Here is a 17,415-nt window from a genome sequence, read left to right on the forward strand (position 1 = left end):
GGTGAAGGTCTACAGTGGGACCAGGGCAGGGCAGGGCAGGATGCCCTCTGTGCTTCCGCTAACTTCCGCAGCTGACGTTGCATTCTGGTCACTGCCATCGATCTTTTAGATTTGGAAAATTGGGTACAGGTCTCATCCCACCCCCATCTCAAGGCATTTGCATTATACTACTTCCATAAGTGAGTTTTCTGGGCAAGCGTAGCTAGATAATGAATGCTCTAGTTGTTTGGCCCAGGCACTGTGCTGAAGCAAACAACACAGGCTTTCATCCATGATGGGTGATGTCGAAAGTGAGCCAAGATTTTGCTTAAAGAATTTTTTTTCCTTCAGATCCTGGTTCTTCCATCCCAAAGAATCTTGATACACCACAGGGTAACCATGAAAAGTGTGTGCAGAGTACTTGTGACACAGGATGTGTTTGGGGCAGACAAAAAATATCTCAGGCAAGTGGAGGGGTAATCATGGTCGGCTCCTGGCCCCCAGGTGTGGAAAGCTCAGGTGGCTGTGGCTTCAGTCCAACAAACCCCAAGACATGTTCTGCTAAGCTCAGGTCAGGTGAAGTCTGACCCAGAGAAGAGACTCGCCCAGCCCTCCATGCCCAGGGCAGTGACTGAGGCCTCTGAACCCTGGGCACCAAAGACTAGGTCACTCCATGTCACACACTTCCAGCCAGCACCAGGCTCCATGGTCAGCCAAACATGGGCCTGTGTCTCCTCAGCTCAGTGAATGAAGCATTGTTTCCTTTCCTTCTAGAAACCCAAAATGTAAATAAAGGCAGATGGAAAAGCGGGAAAGACTGTGATGACTTTATCCTCAGCGTTACCAGCTTGATCAGAGGACCGCCACTGGACACACAGACCAGTCCTGGGAGGCAGCACTGCACATGGAGGAACATCAAGGGGGCCTTGAGCGCTGCGCCCCATCGCTCCCCGTCACGTGCAGGGAGCAGCTCTGGGCCGACCATAAATACAGCGATGCTGTCCTCCCCTCAGCTCCCGCTCTGCACCGCCAGGTCACTGCCAGCCATGAGGACGCTTGCTCTCCTCGCTGCCCTTCTCCTGCTGGCCCTGCAGGCTCAGGCCCAGACTCTCCCTGAAAATGTGGAGGAAGATGCATTGCAGGAGCAGCCTGGGGAAGGGGTCACCATGGCCGTGTCCTTCACTGGACCTGAGAGGTCTGCTCTCCAGAAGGCAGGTGAGAGAGGGCAACCAGTGCGTTGGGGTCTGGAGAGGAAGGTGTGAGCCGTCTCTGGAGTCAGGCTCTGGAGCCTGGTCCAGAACCACCAGGCCCACCCAGGTGACCTTGCTGCGCCTCTCGGTCCTTCCTGTGCTCATTTATAGAAGTAGCAGCGAGAGTCACCAGCCTGAGACCCTTCCAATACAGACTTTGGTCTCCAGAATATGTCTTTAGTAGTCACAAGAGTAGACAGAACATAGTAGCTCATTATAGAGCGAAATGGATTGATATAGCTATAGGGAGACCATCCTGCCTTGAATAAGAAAATGTGTGGTGTGCTGGAGCTTGTGCGGGAGAGTTCTCAGTGTGTCAGAGGGGGAAGGGAGGGCAGACACATGGGGCGAGAGGAGAGTAGGGGACTGGGGTGCTGGCCCTAAGCACTGCTGAGCATGTTGGCTCCCACTGACTACAGTAGATGATGCCGCTGGATGTTAGGTCGTCCACACGGCAACCTGCCCCCAACCTCTTGTGTCTTCCCATGCTGCCCTTCTCCACCATCCTGAGCCTCCTGTGTCCTCCCATGCTGCCCTTCTCCACTGGTTCCAAACCTCCTGTGTCTCCCATGCTGCCCTTCTCCACCATCCTGAGCCTCCTGTGTCTCCCATGCTGCCCTTCTCCACCATCCTGAGCCTCCTGTGTCTTCCCATGCTGCCCTTCTCCACCCATTCTGAGCCTACTTTGCCTTTCCATGCTGCCCTTCTCCACCCATCCTGAGCCTCCTGTGTCTTCCCATGCTGCCCTTCTTCACCCATTCTGAGTCTCCTGTGTCTTCCCATGCTGCCCTTCTCCACCCATCCTGAGCCTCCTGTGTCTTCCCATGCTGCCCTTCTCCACCCATCCTGAGCCTCCTATGTCTTCCCATGCTGACCTTCTCCACCCATCCTGAACCTCCTGTGTCTTCCCATGCTGCCCTTCTCCACCATCCTGAGCCTCCGGTGTCTTCCCATGCTGCCCTTCTCCACCATCCTGACAATACTGTGTCTTCCCATGCTGCCCTTCTCCACCCATTCTGAGTCTCCTGTGTCTTCCCATGCTGCCCTTCTCCACCCATCCTGAGCCTCCTGTGTCTTCCCATGCTGCCCTTCTCCACCCATTCTGAGTCTCCTGTGTCTTCCCATGCTGCCCTTCTCCACCCATCCTGAGCCTCCTGTGTCTTCCCATGCTGCCCTTCTCCACCCATCCTGAGCCTCCTATGTCTTCCCATGCTGACCTTCTCCACCCATCCTGAACCTCCTGTGTCTTCCCATGCTGCCCTTCTCCACCCATCCTGAGCCTCCTGTGTCTTCCCATGCTGCCCTTCTCCACCCATTCTGAGTCTCCTGTGTCTTCCCATGCTGCCCTTCTCCACCCATCCTGAGCCTCCTGTGTCTTCCCATGCTGCCCTTCTCCACCCATCCTGAGCCTCCTGTGTCTTCCCATGCTGCCCTTCTCCACCATCCTGAGCCTAGTTTGTCTTTCCATGCTGCCTCCTCTGTCTCTGTGTCTGCAGGCCCACGCACGTGCCGTTGTCATCACTGCTGCTGCCGACCTGGAGAAAAGGTGTCTGGATACTGCATCCAAGGCGGGAAGACATACGTGTTCTGCTGCCGCTGAGGACTTAGCACAGAGACCAAATACCCCACTTCCTCTGAGACACAGAGGGAGCACCCTCATCCCGTACTTAGCCTCCATTATCTTTCTCTATAGCAAATACATTCCTTGAAGCAACTGATCTGTGTTTGTGATTCTTTGAGCCGTGCTGTCATTCCATCAAGTCTTTTCTTTAAATTATATTTTATTTTGTTGTTAGGCAACAGGGGTTTCAGTTACATAAGTAAGGTAATGATTACAGTTCTTGTTGAACATTGTTACCCACTCCTTTGTTTTTGCCCACTATGTTCTTCTCTTCTCCCCCTACCCTTCCACGTTCCCCAGCAAGTCCTTTGCAGATTAAAGTAACAGACTATTTGATTAAAGACATAAAACAAAATTTTGGCTCCACTTAGAGGGTAATTCAAGGCCAACGGTTCAGAGTGAAAGGGTTAAGGATCTCTCCTCGTTGTGCCTACACATCACATGGACTCATATCCAAAGGCTATGTCCATGGGCAAAAGAAATGAGCTTAAACAACCAAATTCCCTTGGTTTCTCAGGGAAGCGCCATGTTTCCCAAACGTGGGAGTGAGCAGCGCCAGACCTCTCCTGTGTGTCTCGGGCCCTGGGATTGTGCCTGGTGCAGGGAGACTGCATCCATGAACAACAGCAAAGGTTGTTCCCACAGCTAGAATGCCTGCCAAGAGCCTCAAGTACCCACGTCAGCCTGTGGTATCTGGTCCATCTTCACTTACACAAGACAAGTTCTATTCCAGAGAAAACTGTCCTTCACAAATGACAGGAATGACCACTCTAGTGCCTGTTTCAATCACACAAAACTGAGTTGCCCTATACCGACTATGTATGTGTCATCACCTATGCAATCTAGGGTGGAGGAGAATCTTGGATCAATGACGTTGTCACAGGCTGCACACAGCCGGGAGTTTCCAGGGGACTTGGACAACATCCTAGCATCACACCCTGCAGGTGTGAAGGGCTGGGATGGGTGAGGATTCTCAGGTCTGCAGTGAGGTCTGTGGAGAGGGGGCATTTTCCCTGTGCTGAGTCTACTGCATCACCTGACACACACCACCTGCTGCTTGCTTCTTTTTCTGGATGGTTTGATTCTATCCTCCTAAGAGTTTAGTGTTTACCGGTGTGAGTCTTCCAGCCTGCATTCCCTCCCTTAAAGCCCAAAGCTCTGTGGTGTTCCTCTGCCATGACCACAGGCTGTGCCCTGTCCAGGGGCAGCCAGCGCACACCTACTTACCATGGGACAGTCCTTCCCTGTGTGATTCCACAGCATTCTGGGAAATGGACTATGTCAGGTCACTGTCTGGCTACTTCTACATGTCAGACAAATGATAGACCATTCCCTTAAATCTTAGATTAAAGAGGAGACCACAGTGTGCAGAGAAATAGACCGTGTGCCCAATGGGATCATCTGCCGTCTTGGCTAAAATGGTGTAAAGCATGTCATCACACACAGAAGATGGCTATGATGATAGGCACACCAAGACCCCCATAGAATTGCCTTCCTTATTTCTCCAGGTCTGGTCTGTTCTGAATCATGCACAGGTCTGGGCTCCCGACTATAAATCTACCTGCCTGAGAGAGCCTTGTCCCCGAAGGAGACTTTCTATAACTATCTTGAAATGCAGAGATCCAAGGACATAGCTCCTTCTTTTGTGGAGGTTAGTGGCCTAACCTCAACAAGCACCAGTTACCAAATGTGCGTGGCACAATCACATTGACCAACCTCCCTACAACCTCCCCAGTGCCTCCTACCATCTAATCCTAGACCTTAACAAATCTCCTGCCTAAGTTTCCAGAGCTTCTCCCAACCGCTCTCACGATTGCAAATGCTTCAGCACATTGCAATAGTGTCTTCCATTCTTCCTTCCCATCTTTGAACATGTCCATGCAATTCTTTTTGTAAAAGGAGTCTTTGTTTATAAAATTGACCTATTAAAATAGTATAAACTTATCATATGCAATGTGGTGTTGGATGCATGTATATGTTATTCAGCAGTCAAATTGGAGTAATCCATGTATCAATCACTTCAAATATTATCATTTCTCTGAGCTAAAACATTAGCATTGTCTCTTTTAGCTATGTTGAAATAGACATTGTTATTGACTGGGGTCTAGCAGTTGTGAAACAGTTCACCAGAACTCATTCCTCCAATCTAAGTGTGATGTTGCACCCTTTGCTCCATCCCTCTCCTTAACTCCCTAGACACATCTGGTCTAAGTTACAATGGTTCCACATTTGCATTAGGAGGAGGTTGGGATGTGTGGTGTTCACACAGTAGCGAGAGCACTTGGTGCTTACCTCCAGCACTGAGCTGTGCATGGCTCTACAGTCCAGTCACCCTAACACGGCAGAAGCTGTGGTGGTAAGGCAGGAGCTGCTGCTGTCTGTTCCTATTTCGTGTTACAGGTGAGTTTCTTTCAACAAAAGAGACCCCACTGAGTGACAGCATATGGAGCTGGTGGCTAGCTAGACCTGGCCAAGACTGCCTGAGAGAAAAGAAATCCCTCTAGGTGGGGGCCTTAGAGGGCAGGGTGCTGTGGGACCCCACGTAACACTAAATTGCTCAAATGCTCTTGCACCAGAGTTCTTTGATGCATGCAACAGAAGCCAGCCTCCAGAAATGAAGACACTGCTGATGTGCCATATATAGGGTGAGTCTTTGCCAGGGAGTGTGCAGCTGGGGTTTCATCCTGAGCCCTGACGCAGAACTTCTCTCTGCCCATCTCTGCTCTCTGCTCAGCTCAAGCCTCTGTAAGTAATGGGAACCTCCTTTTGACCTTCCACGCTGTGGTTGGGGCATGGAAGACAACCCATCCCCGTCCACTCTAGGAGCACCACCTTGTAAGAGCTCACACTTGCAGAGCTCTTTGGGAGCTTGTCAGGTCTCTAGGGGCTGCAAAGAGCCTCTCTACAGGCCCAGGTTTTGGAAAGCTCAACGCTTGCCCGAAACCCATAGGTCCCAATTGTCATGTGTGGTTCACATATTCATCGACTCAGGAAACCTTCTCTTCATTGGAAATACAATGTTTGGCAGTTTTCAGCCACGTTAAAAAATCTGTTTTTATTTTTTCTGTTGGATTATGTTAGCTGTGTATATATCCTGAGAAATATTCTCTCATCAGTAGAATGATTTGCAAACATTCTCTGCCTTTTCTTATTGCTTCTTTTAGTCTGTTGTGCAGATATTGTGTGGACAGGTAGTATCCATGTTTAACTTATGCTTTCTGGCCATAGTTTTGGTTTTTAGGAGGAAGAAATCAATTCCCAGATGCCCTGTGAAGAAGTTACTCTCAAGTTGTCTTCTGACGATTTTCTGAATTCAAGTCTTGTTTCAGACTTTAATCCCCTTGATTTGAAATCAAGATACAGTAGGAAAATTTTCTCACCATTTCCAGTTGTTTGAGGTAGATAGCTGTAATTTTAGTGCCACTCATTCCTCCTTGAAAGATGAATATTGAATATTGTATTCCAACTCTTTCCCTAACATCAAAGGGCGGGCCATCAACTCTCCTGAAGTCTGTGTGCCTGTGGACCCAATATAGACTCCACCTGGTTCCTGCTTTGACCCCACGCCTTCATCAGGGGGATAATTCCCTTGACGTTAGCAGGGCTATTGCCTGCTCATTTGGATAATGGACTGACCTCAGACTGCACCTCCACACAGTGCAGAGTCACTCACAATATCCCCTGAAGTTCATGAATGAAAAACACACATTTTTGTGTACATTACTGGAAATGTAAACAGCAGAGTGGTAGTAGTTGATTAATGTGAGAAAGACATAGAAAGAGCTCTGAGGTAGCTCATCACAGTGATCAAGTTGAGCAGTCCCCAGACACACAGAGCAGTGTCAGGATGGCAGCGTGGAGGGAAGACGGGCCTTCCAACAACTTGCGGAAGGATGGCAGCTTGGGATGGTGGCAAGTGTCTTCTGGGAGGATCTCTGAACCTTCCCGACAGACCTTTCATTGCAGGGGACCCCTGTCTCCAGTGCACTCACTTCCTGCCCTCCCGTCCCTAGGAGACTCGTGACCATGAGGACACTGGCTCTCCTTGGCGTCCTTTCCTTGCTGGCTCTGCAGGCCCAGGGTGAGCCTCTCAGAGTCACGTTTGAGGCAGCTGCTGCCCAGCAATCCCTGGAGGGAGATGGCCAAGTCCCGTCCATCTCTCTGTTTGAGGATGACAGTTCTGTGCTTCAAGATTCAGGTGAGTAAGGTCATCAAGACAGAGACCAGGGCTGGAAGGAAGCTAGGGACACACTGAGCAATCCAGTCTGCAGCAGGTCCTACAGCAAGTGACAGGAGACACTGTCATTTGACTGTCCCTTCCTCTTCTTACTGAATGGTGACACCCTAGTGACGATAAGGTGACCTTTCTGCAAGGCCTGAATCCAACCTAGATGTGTCACCATCACTATGTTCAATGCAAGAGACGAGCTGTCTCTGGATGTTAGTGAGGAGGGTTGCTCTTAGACAAGCGTCTCCTCCATTTATGATGAGCTCTGTCCCTTGCAGTACATTTGTAGCTCCTTTTCCTTCAGTTCTATTTCACAGCCTCTCCTTTTTGCTTGAGGCTGGTTTTGGACTGTGATCCTCATCCCTGTGGCTCCATTGAGCCATCATATCAGCTTATTGGTGAGGCAGGTGAACTGTTAGCTATTTCATCCAGCATGGCCTCACACCCCTGTTTCTGGGTCTCCTGTCTATGGGAGTGGCCAGCATGGGTCACCATCCACAGCATGGTGGGAGGGTCAGGTACTAGATGGAGACATGTGGGTGTGTTTGGATATTTGTGGGCTGCAGGGTGGACACCTGGAAGTGAAGTTAGCTGAGCCCTGGTGCTCACTGCTGTAATCCTAGGTCCTCAGGAGCCTGAGAGCTGAGGATTATGGTTGAAAGCCAGGCAGGGAAGAAATGCCTATGAGTTTCTGATCTCCAATTATCTAAAAAATATACAAGTGTGGTTCAAATTGTAGAGCACTAGCTTTGAGTGACAAAGCCAAGCAAGAACACTGAGCCCTGAGTTCAAGCCTTAGGAACACACACAGGTTAAGAAAGAAGAAGTGAAAATAAATGAGGAAGGGTTTGGAGTGTGTGTGTCACTCACTCTTGCGTGTGTGTTGACTTGTGGTTATTAATGCTGCGCTCTGTGACACATGGACACAAGCAACCCCTCTGTTGGCTGCCTTGTCAAAACTGTCAGCGCTCACTGCTGTCCAAGGTGCCAGCTGACTGATGCTTCCTCTGTGCCCCCAGGGGTCCAGGCCGGACGAAACTGTTACTGCCGAATAGGAGCCTGCCAGGGTGGGGAACGCACTTTGGGCACCTGCATTTACCGCAACCGCATCTACAGATTCTGCTGCTGAGCCTCGTGTGCAACAGAAAATGAGATTGTAATCTTCTCTGAAAGGTGGTGTCTCCCAGCCCATGTACCCCATTGCTTTCCCCACCCTAAATAAATCATCACAGAAAGGGCAGCGCATTTGATCTTTCCTCGCTGGTGTCTCTGTCCTCAGAGCTCTGAGCTCTGCAGCCAAGCCCCAGCCTCTCCATCACACTCCTGCAGTCCAGCTCTGGCTCCCACGCTGACCTCCGTGAGGAGCTCACAGTCTCCACACATGTGAGAACACAGAATGGCTCTGCGCACCCCTCCCCCTGCCCTGCTCTGAGCCCTGCCCTCATGTGCACTTCACCTCTGCAAAGGCAGTGCCAGCCATTGTGCACTTCAATTCAAACAGTGACAAAGCTATCCCTCCTCTTAGGAAATCACATCTACTTAGGCAAAGCTTGGGAGAGAAACGGAAAAGCACAGATCACCTGCCAGCCTGCACAGGCTGCTCCGTGTCAGGTCAGGAAGTGAACACAGTGTCAGGAAGGAGGAAAGCTGAGAGTCCCATCTCCCCACCTCTCCTGTAGCCCTGTTTGCTAGAGGGAGAGCTGGTGTCCAGAAACAGAAATCTACTATGGGCAATTCCCTCACTGCCCTCCACGCCTGTCTGAGCTGTTGGGATTCTGACTGTTCGGGTGAGACACAGCCACAGCTATGCACCAGGGTCACACAGAGAAACAGAGTCAGAGGTGTGAGTAGCCCTGCGTCCCCCTCCGTGCTGGCCACACTGAGGTTGGCAGGACACCAGGCCCTTTGTCAGGTCAAGGAAGGCACTGGTGTGATTTGCAGGCTCAGCAACAGGAGCACAAAGCTCAATCCTGAGAACCTGGCCTGATGGAGACTCGGTTCTAGGCGACTCTGTATCTGGAAACCCTGGCTTTAGCACTGTGAAAACACCAAGCATTTTATCCTCAAGAAAAACACATTGATTGGTCATGTTAGGTTTTATCTCCCTGGGGGAAACATCAGACAGTTCTCAGCATCTTTTATTCTGCTTTAAATAATGATTCCAATCCATGTGTGACACCCAGGTCACACTGCTTCTTTCAAGTAGATAAAAGTGCTGATCCAGACCGAGGCATGTTATTCTACCATCTGCAAGGCAGAGCTTTCTGAGCCCCAGAGCAGACTAGCAGGTGAAAGGCTATGTGATGTCCCGGGACTCAGATGTAGAATGGAGAGACCTCCCCCAGAAGGTCCCACTTCACGGTCCTGGGGAGATTTCTTTTCATCAACTATCTGCAAACATCTCTCTATATTTATCTACAAGATGTAAATAACCTCATTCATTCAAAGAACCACTATAATAGAAATTGTTCAGAAAATTTCCATTCATAATACATATATATCGCAAGAACGGTGTAATGGTAATAAATATAATATAGTATGATAGTATTATATATGGTACATACTTTGTACCACATGCTAATGTACAAATTAGGCGTTATTTTTTATACATAATAATTTTACAGAGCAGTATGCAGGTTCCTCAAAAGACTCCACAGAGGAGTTCCGGGAAGATGGTGGAGGAGAAGCTGGAATCTGAACAAGCTCTTGCATAGAAAACAGTTTCAGAGTTCCAGTGAACAGTCCCAAGCCAGAGAATCACACCAAGTGTGCCATCACAGGACAGAGAGTTAGTCAAGAGAGGGGAAGCCAAGCAGACACATCTGAGCAGCTGCCGCTGCGGCGGCAGGGTCGCAGCGGCGACCACCGCCGCGGAGGCATACCTGAGACGCAGTCCGGGACGAAGGAGCCAGACGCAGCGGACGAGTGGATTGTACTCAACACCAGCAAGAACCGACAAGGAGCGGACAACTTCATCCTGCACTTTGCAGACCAGAGACGACCCGGGATCCAAGACTCCGCGTGAGTAGAAGCCCCACTTCCTCACTCCTTCTCTGGGAGCAGAGGAGGGAAGGCCACCCCTCCCCCCCCAGCACCGGTGATCTCCATCTTGGATACCGACAAAGCTCGGAGGAGCGGCTAGCTCCAGCTCAGCCCTTGGAATAAAACGAGTCATTTAGCAGGTCACAAGAACTTAACGGCGAAGTGACCTCACAGACTCAGTTCCATCCAGGGAAAAGTCACCCAGCTCAGGCGCCAGCCATTGGAGTGGCTCTCCTCACCGGGTAACCAGAGCCAGAGGCTGCCCCACCCTCTAGCAGCCACCACAATCAATTGAAAAACAGAAACCCTGAGAATGGCTCCAGGCTGGGTGCTGTGAGTTTTTTTTTTTCACAAAATAGCCCCAGGGAAAAGCTACTGTTCGTTGAAAGGCCTCAACTCTACCCAGAACCTAGCCTCATCACTGCATCCCCCTCTTTTGTGATTCTCAAAGCAGATTACCCTCCCAGTAAACTAACCTGGGAGGGGGATCTCAAAATCTTGGGTAAAGCAGAGCATTTTTCTGCCTGTTCCAACAAACTGACTTAAGAAACCAATCAAGCCACAGGACCTCAAGCTGACCAGAGACTCCAACCAGACTCTGATTACAGACAAAAGGGATATACAGGACTTTTCCCACCCCTCCCCCCCAAAAAAAAAAAAATCAAAGAACTTTTTTTTTCTTCTTCTTCTTTTCTTTTTTTTCTTTTTCTTGTTTTGTTTTTTTTTCATTTTTTTGTTACCTTATATATATATATAAAATTTTTTTTTGCTTTTCTAAAACTTTTATTAATCTTTAATTTTTGCCTCTTCTGAAAAAATAATTGTTTTCCATTAACTTTTTTTTTTTTCTCCTCTTATAATTTTTATTTTAGGAATACGTGAATGTGTGTTTTCTTTTCTTTTCTTGTCTTCTTTCTCTTTTTCTTTCATTCTTAATTATCTTTTTGTTTTTTTTTTCTAGCTCTACTGAACTTCTGATCTTTTCTTCTCACTTTCCTATCCTTTCCATCTTTTCCTCTTTGTTCATCTTTATGTGACTTAACTCTTGTCCTGCACATCCTCAGATAAACCCGTAGTTAACCAGTAGACCCTATCCCCCATTGTGTACACACTTAATCCACAAACTTATTACTCAATTCAAAACCTCTGAGACTTAAATTCATTAATAGCAGTACTACCTCTTTATACCTATATAATATTTTAAGCATTTTTTTAAAGTTTTTCTCATCTCCTCTATGTCCCTCCCTTTCTCTCAACATATTCATATTCCTCTATAAATAGATGGTCTTTTAATCTCTAAAATAACATTAATTTTTACGTTTCTATTTTATTTTCTGGTCTCTTTTCATTCCCCTTTCCCTTTCTTCTTTTTCTCTCTCTCTCTACTTACATCCTACCCAACCTATTTCCTGCATTGTGATTAGGATATAGTTAACTCTCCCTGTGCCTCCCCACACCAATCTATTCCTATTTTTTACCCACATCTCTCCCTAACCCTAATAATTTCTGGTTTTCCAAATTCTTCTCTGCGGTTCGAAGTCCTTTAACATAAAGTTGTTTGATGTCGAATAGATGTATCTGTTGAACTAGATTGTATCTGTAGACTATTGACTGTACAAATGCAAACTTTGGTTGATGGTTGCCTTAAGATAGTGTTCTAGCACAAAACTGGTGCTATCTTCATCTCAAATGGTCAGAGTAAGCCGGAAAAACACAAGAAAAATGGCAAATTCGGGTATCTCAATTCCCAATCCTGATAATCAGGGGTTAGAACAGATAATGAATAATCCAGAGGAGAGTTCCCAAACAGCTCTACAAACACTGCTGGCAAACATGATAAATGAAAAGTTTGACAACGTACAAAGGACTCTGTATGAGCGTGATAGGGAGAGAGAGGAGGCATCCCAGAAGTTTATACAGGAATATCATAAGCGTGAGGAAGCTACTCAAAAACTGATACAGGATTTGCGTGAACAACTTGAGAATACTCAAAGAGAAAGAGAGGAATGGCGTGAGCAGGCTGAGAACACTCAAAGAGATCTGCAGGAATCCCACGAACGGGAGGAAGCTAATCAAAGAGTAATACAGGAATTGAGAGACCAGGTAGAGAACACACAAAAATCACTAAAGGCATTCATGGAATCCATTAACAAAGAGCTGAAGGAAGTCAGGGAGACCACAAAGGGAATGCTGAATGGAACCCAACAGAAGGAATGGGAGCCCAAAGAAACCATAACCAATCAACTAAGTGATTTGAGGACAAACACTGAACACCAAATTAAGGAAGTAAAGAAATTCATACAAGACCTAAAACAGAGCTTCAACAAAGAACTTGAAGCCATCAAAGCTGACCAACTAGAAGGAAAAGAGATAAAAAACAAAGTAGAGAGTCTTGACAGCAGGTTAGACCATGCAGAAGATCGAATCTCAGGGATTGAAGACAGCCTAGATATTATAGAGAAAGAACATACAACCATCCAAGACAAGTCCAAGAAATATGATAGATCTATCCAACACCTGGAAGACACCATCAGAAGGCCTAATCTAAGGATAATGGGTGTAGAGGAGCACCTAGAAACAGAAGTTAATGGTCTAGGAAATCTGTTTAGCAGGATCCTAGCAGAGAACTTCCCAAACATGCAAAAAGATAGGCCTGTCCAGATACAAGAAGCCTTTAGAACCCCAAATAGACCAGACCAGAATAGGACATCCCACCGTCACATTATAATCCACACAGGATCAACTCAGAACAAGGAAAAGATCCTTAAAGCTGTCAGAGAGAAAAGGGTAATCACTTATAAAGGGAAACCAATTAGAATCACCTCAGATTTCTCAGCAGAGACAATCAAAGCAAGAAGAGCCTGGAATGATGTATGCCATGCCCTAAAAACAAACAACTATCAACCAAGAATACTGTACCCAGCTAAACTCTCCTTCATAACTGAAGGCCAAATAAAAACCTTCCATAGCAAAGAAAAATTGAAACAATACATCTCCACCAAACCAGCCCTACAAAAGATTCTTAAAGATGTCCTACACATAGAAAACCAACAAGACCGCAATAAAGGCCAAGAAACTGCACCCAAACTGAGAATCCAAGAACCATAGGAAGAACCCAGTTTTCGCAGCCCCCAAGAAGGTAGATAACATGGCAGGAACTCCCAAATACCTCTCAGTCCTATCTCTTAATGTTAACGGACTGAACTCTCCAATTAAGCGACATAGACTGTCTAGTTGGATTAAAAAACAAGACCCTTCTATCTGCTGCCTGCAGGAGTCACATCTTGCCCGTAAAAACAAACACATTTTCAATGTTAAAGGCTGGAACAAAATCTACCAAGCAAACGGCCCCCATAAACAGGCGGGAGTTGCAATCCTAATATCAGATAAAATAGACTTCAAATTAAAATTCGTGAAAAGAGATAAAGAAGGTCGCTACATACTAATTAAAGGATCTCTCCTTCAGGAGGATATTACAATTCTAAATATCTATTCGCCAAACAATGGAGCACCCAAATTTATCAAAGAAATGCTACTTTCCCTCAAATCCCATATAGATCCAAAGACATTAATTGTTGGGGATTTTAACACACCACTCTCCCCACTAGATAGATCAACTCGGCAAAAACTCAACAGAGAAACCGCAGATCTAAACAGCTGCATAGATCAACTAGACTTAACAGACATTTACCGAACATTTCACCCAGCAGCATCAGAATACACGTTTTTCTCAGCAGCACATGGAACGTTTTCTAAAATAGACCACATTTTAGGCCACAAAGCAAACTTGTCTAAATTCAGAAACATTGAAGTTATACCTTGCATTCTCTCTGACCACAAGGGAATAAAGTTAGAACTCAACACCAAAAGCCACCAAAGAAAGTCCGGTATCACATGGAGGCTGAACAACACACTGCTGAATCATGAGTGGGTCATGGAAGAGATTAGAAAGGAAATTCAAATGTTCATGCTATTCAACAAAAATGAACACACAAAATACCAGCTCCTCTGGGACACAGCAAAGGCAGTACTCAGAGGCAAGTTTATAGCTCTGAGCTCCTACGTCAACAAATTGGAGAGATCTGAAACTAACAATTTAATGACACATCTAAACCTCCTTGAAAAAGAGCAGCAACATAAACCCCAATCCAGTAGACGGAAAGAAATAATCAAAATTAAATCAGAATTAAATGAATTAGAATCCAAAAAAACTATAGAAAGAATCAACAAAACAAAGAGTTGGTTCTTCGAAAAACTTAACAAAATTGACAGACCCTTAGCAAATCTTATCAGAAAAAGAAGAGAACACACCCAAATTAATAAACTCAGAGATGAGAATGGAAACATCACCACGGAAACAACCAAGATTCAGAACATTATAAGGGAATACTTCTCAAAACTTTATGCTAATAAGTTCGAGAACTTGACAGAAATGGACCTCTTCCTAGCAAATATTGACATGCCAAAACTAAACCAAGATGAGGCAAACTATCTTAACAGGCCCATATCAAGCATTGAAATAGAAACAGCAATAAGAGACCTCCCAGCTAAGAAAAGTCCAGGACCAGATGGTTTCACAGCGGAATTTTACAAGGCCTTCAAAGCAGAGCTCACACCAATTCTCCTCCAACTCTTCAATGAAATTGAAAGAGAAAGCTCACTACCGAACACATTCTATGAAGCCATCATAACCCTCATCCCAAAACCAGGCAGGGACTCATCAAAGAAAGAGAACTATAGACCCATTTCTTTGATGAACATTGATGCAAAACTTCTCAACAAAATTTTGGCCAACCGACTTCAACAATTCATCCAAAAAATCATACACCACGATCAAACAGGATTCATTTCAGGGATGCGAAGCTGGTTCAATATACGCAAATCAATTAATATTATTCATCACATCAACAGGAGCAAGAATAAGAACCACATGGTTATCTCAATAGACGCAGAAAAAGCATTCGACAAGATCCAACACCCCTTTATGATGAAGGTTTTGGAAAAATTAGGAATCCATGGAACATTCCTCAATACAATAAAGTCTGTATATGACAAACCTACAGCCAGCATTATACTCAATGGTGAAAAACTAAAGCCATTTCCTCTTAACTCAGGAACAAGACAAGGATGCCCACTCTCTCCACTCCTCTTCAATCTAGTATTAGAATGCCTAGCTACAGCAATAAGACAAGATGCAGACATAAAGGGGATCCAAATAGGGAAAGAAGAAATAAAATTCTCCCTCTTTGCAGATGACATGATCTTGTATTTAAAGAATCCCATAGACTCCACTCCCAAATTACTCAAGCTGATTCAAAACTTTGGCAAAGTAGCAGGTTATAAAATTAACCCCCAAAAATCAATGGCTTTTCTGTATGCCAACAATGAGAAAAGTGTGGCTGAAATTAGGAAAGCAACTCCATTTGTAATAGCCCCACAAAAAATAAAATACCTCGGAATTAACTTAACTAAAGAAGTGAAGGACCTCTTTGATGAAAACTTTAAAATCTTGAAAAAGGAAATCAACACAGAACTTAAAAAATGGCAAAACCTCCCATGCTCCTGGATTGGAAAGATTAACATCGTGAAAATGGCAATACTTCCCAAGGCTATCTACAAATTCAACGCAATACCTATCAAAATTCCACCCTCATTCTTCAAGGAAATAGAAGAGGCAATCCAAAAATTCATATGGAACAATAAAAGACCCCGAATAGCAAAATCGCTCCTCAACGGAAAGAACACTGCTGGAGGAATATCAATACCAAATTTCAAACTCTACTATAAAGCCATAGTAATCAAAACAGCTTGGTATTGGCATAAGAACAGACCTCAGGACCAATGGAATAGAATTGAAAACCCAGAAATGAACCTACAGACCTATAGCCATCTAATCTTCGATAAGGGAGCTAAAACAATAGAATGGAAGACAGACAGCCTCTTCAGTAAATGGTGCTGGCAAAACTGGTTAACTACATGTAGAAAACTAAAGCTAGATCCTTATATATCACCCTGCACCAGAATCAACTCCAAATGGATCAAAGACCTTGAAGTCAAAGCAGACACTCTGAAAACATTACAGGATGGAATAGGAGAAACCCTGGGTCTCCTTGGCTCAGGCCGAAATTTTCTGAATAGAGACCCGGAAACACAACAAATCAAAGAAAGGCTGGACAAATGGGATTGTATAAGGTTGCTGGACAAATGGGATTGTATAAGGTTGCAGAGCTTCTGCAGGGCAAATGACATAGCTAGCAAGATCAATAGAAAGCCCACGGACTGGGAGAAGATCTTTACTAGCCATACAACGGACAAGGGTCTCATATCTAAAATATACTTGGAACTCAAAAAATTAAACCACCCAACAACAAATCCTCAAAGAAACAACTGCCCAATAAGTAAGTGGGCGAAAGACTTAAAGAGAAGCTTCTCTGAAGAAGAAAGAAGGATGGCCAATAGACACATGAAGAAATGTTCAACATCCCTAGCCATAAAAGAAATGCAAATCAAAACAACATTGAGATATCACCTCACTCCAGTTAGAACAGCAAAAATCAAGAACTCTAACAACAACAGATGCTGGAGGGGATGTGGACAGAAAGGAACCTTACTTCATTGTTGGTGGGAATGTAAACTTGTTCAACCACTTTGGAAAGCAGTATGGAGGTTCCTCAAAAGACTCCACATAGAGCTCCCCAATGACCCAGCAATCCCACTTTTGGGCATTTACCCAAATGATCACAAACAAGGCCACACTAAAGCTACCAGCACAACTATGTTTATTGCAGCATTATTTACCATACCTAAGACATGGAACCAACCCAGATGCTCCTCAGTAGATGAATGGATCAAGAAGATGTGGTATATATACACAATGGAATTCTATGCCTCCATCAGAAAGAATGACATTTCCCCATTTCTTAGGAAATGGAAAGGCTTGGAAAAAATTATATTAAGTGAAGTAAGCCAGGCCCAAAGAAACATAGGTCCCATGGTTTCCCTTATTTGCAATATCTAGTATAGGTATGAGTCAAGCGGAAAAAGTCAGATAATGTGATGTTAGGAAAACGAAACCTCAAATATGTATTTTAATGTTTTTGTTTCTTTCATGCATGTGTTTCTAACGCATTTATAAGATTATTTCTTTGTTGCTTTGTATGTCCCTCCCCCACAGTGCAACCCCCGCTTTCACTATATTTGATGTCAGTATAACATGTGGAGGAGATGGGGACAAACAAGTCGTTTAAGGATTCAGGTGGACCTGTTGCAACAATGAGAAGTACAAAATGTCATGT

General features: G+C 45.4%; 1 protein-coding gene across 1 annotated transcript; it reads left to right on the forward strand.

Moving 5' to 3' along the window:
• Nucleotides 1–5,515: 5,515 nt before the first annotated feature.
• On the forward strand, nt 5,516–8,323 carry LOC122125294 (neutrophil defensin 3-like). The gene is made up of 3 exons (XM_042699894.1): nt 5,516–5,595; nt 6,864–7,048; nt 8,098–8,323. Exons 2-3 carry the CDS (start codon nt 6,877–6,879, stop codon nt 8,205–8,207), a joined length of 282 nt encoding a protein of 93 aa, XP_042555828.1. The 5' UTR covers nt 5,516–5,595; nt 6,864–6,876; the 3' UTR covers nt 8,208–8,323.
• The last annotated feature ends 9,092 nt before the right edge of the window (nt 8,324–17,415 follow it).

The sequence above is a fragment of the Dipodomys spectabilis genome, unplaced genomic scaffold (genome assembly GCF_019054845.1).
Source record: "Dipodomys spectabilis isolate Male_0828 unplaced genomic scaffold, ASM1905484v1 ptg000263l, whole genome shotgun sequence".
Taxonomy (NCBI): Eukaryota; Metazoa; Chordata; class Mammalia; order Rodentia; family Heteromyidae; genus Dipodomys; species Dipodomys spectabilis.

Bases quoted from the DNA above. Each gene is read 5' to 3' on its own strand.
- LOC122125294 (XM_042699894.1), top strand. From the start codon at position 6,877: ATGAGGACACTGGCTCTCCTTGGCGTCCTTTCCTTGCTGGCTCTGCAG. The intron at 7,049-8,097 runs GTGAGTAAGGTC...CTGTGCCCCCAG, and splicing joins TTCTGTGCTTCAAGATTCAG to GGGTCCAGGCCGGACGAAAC.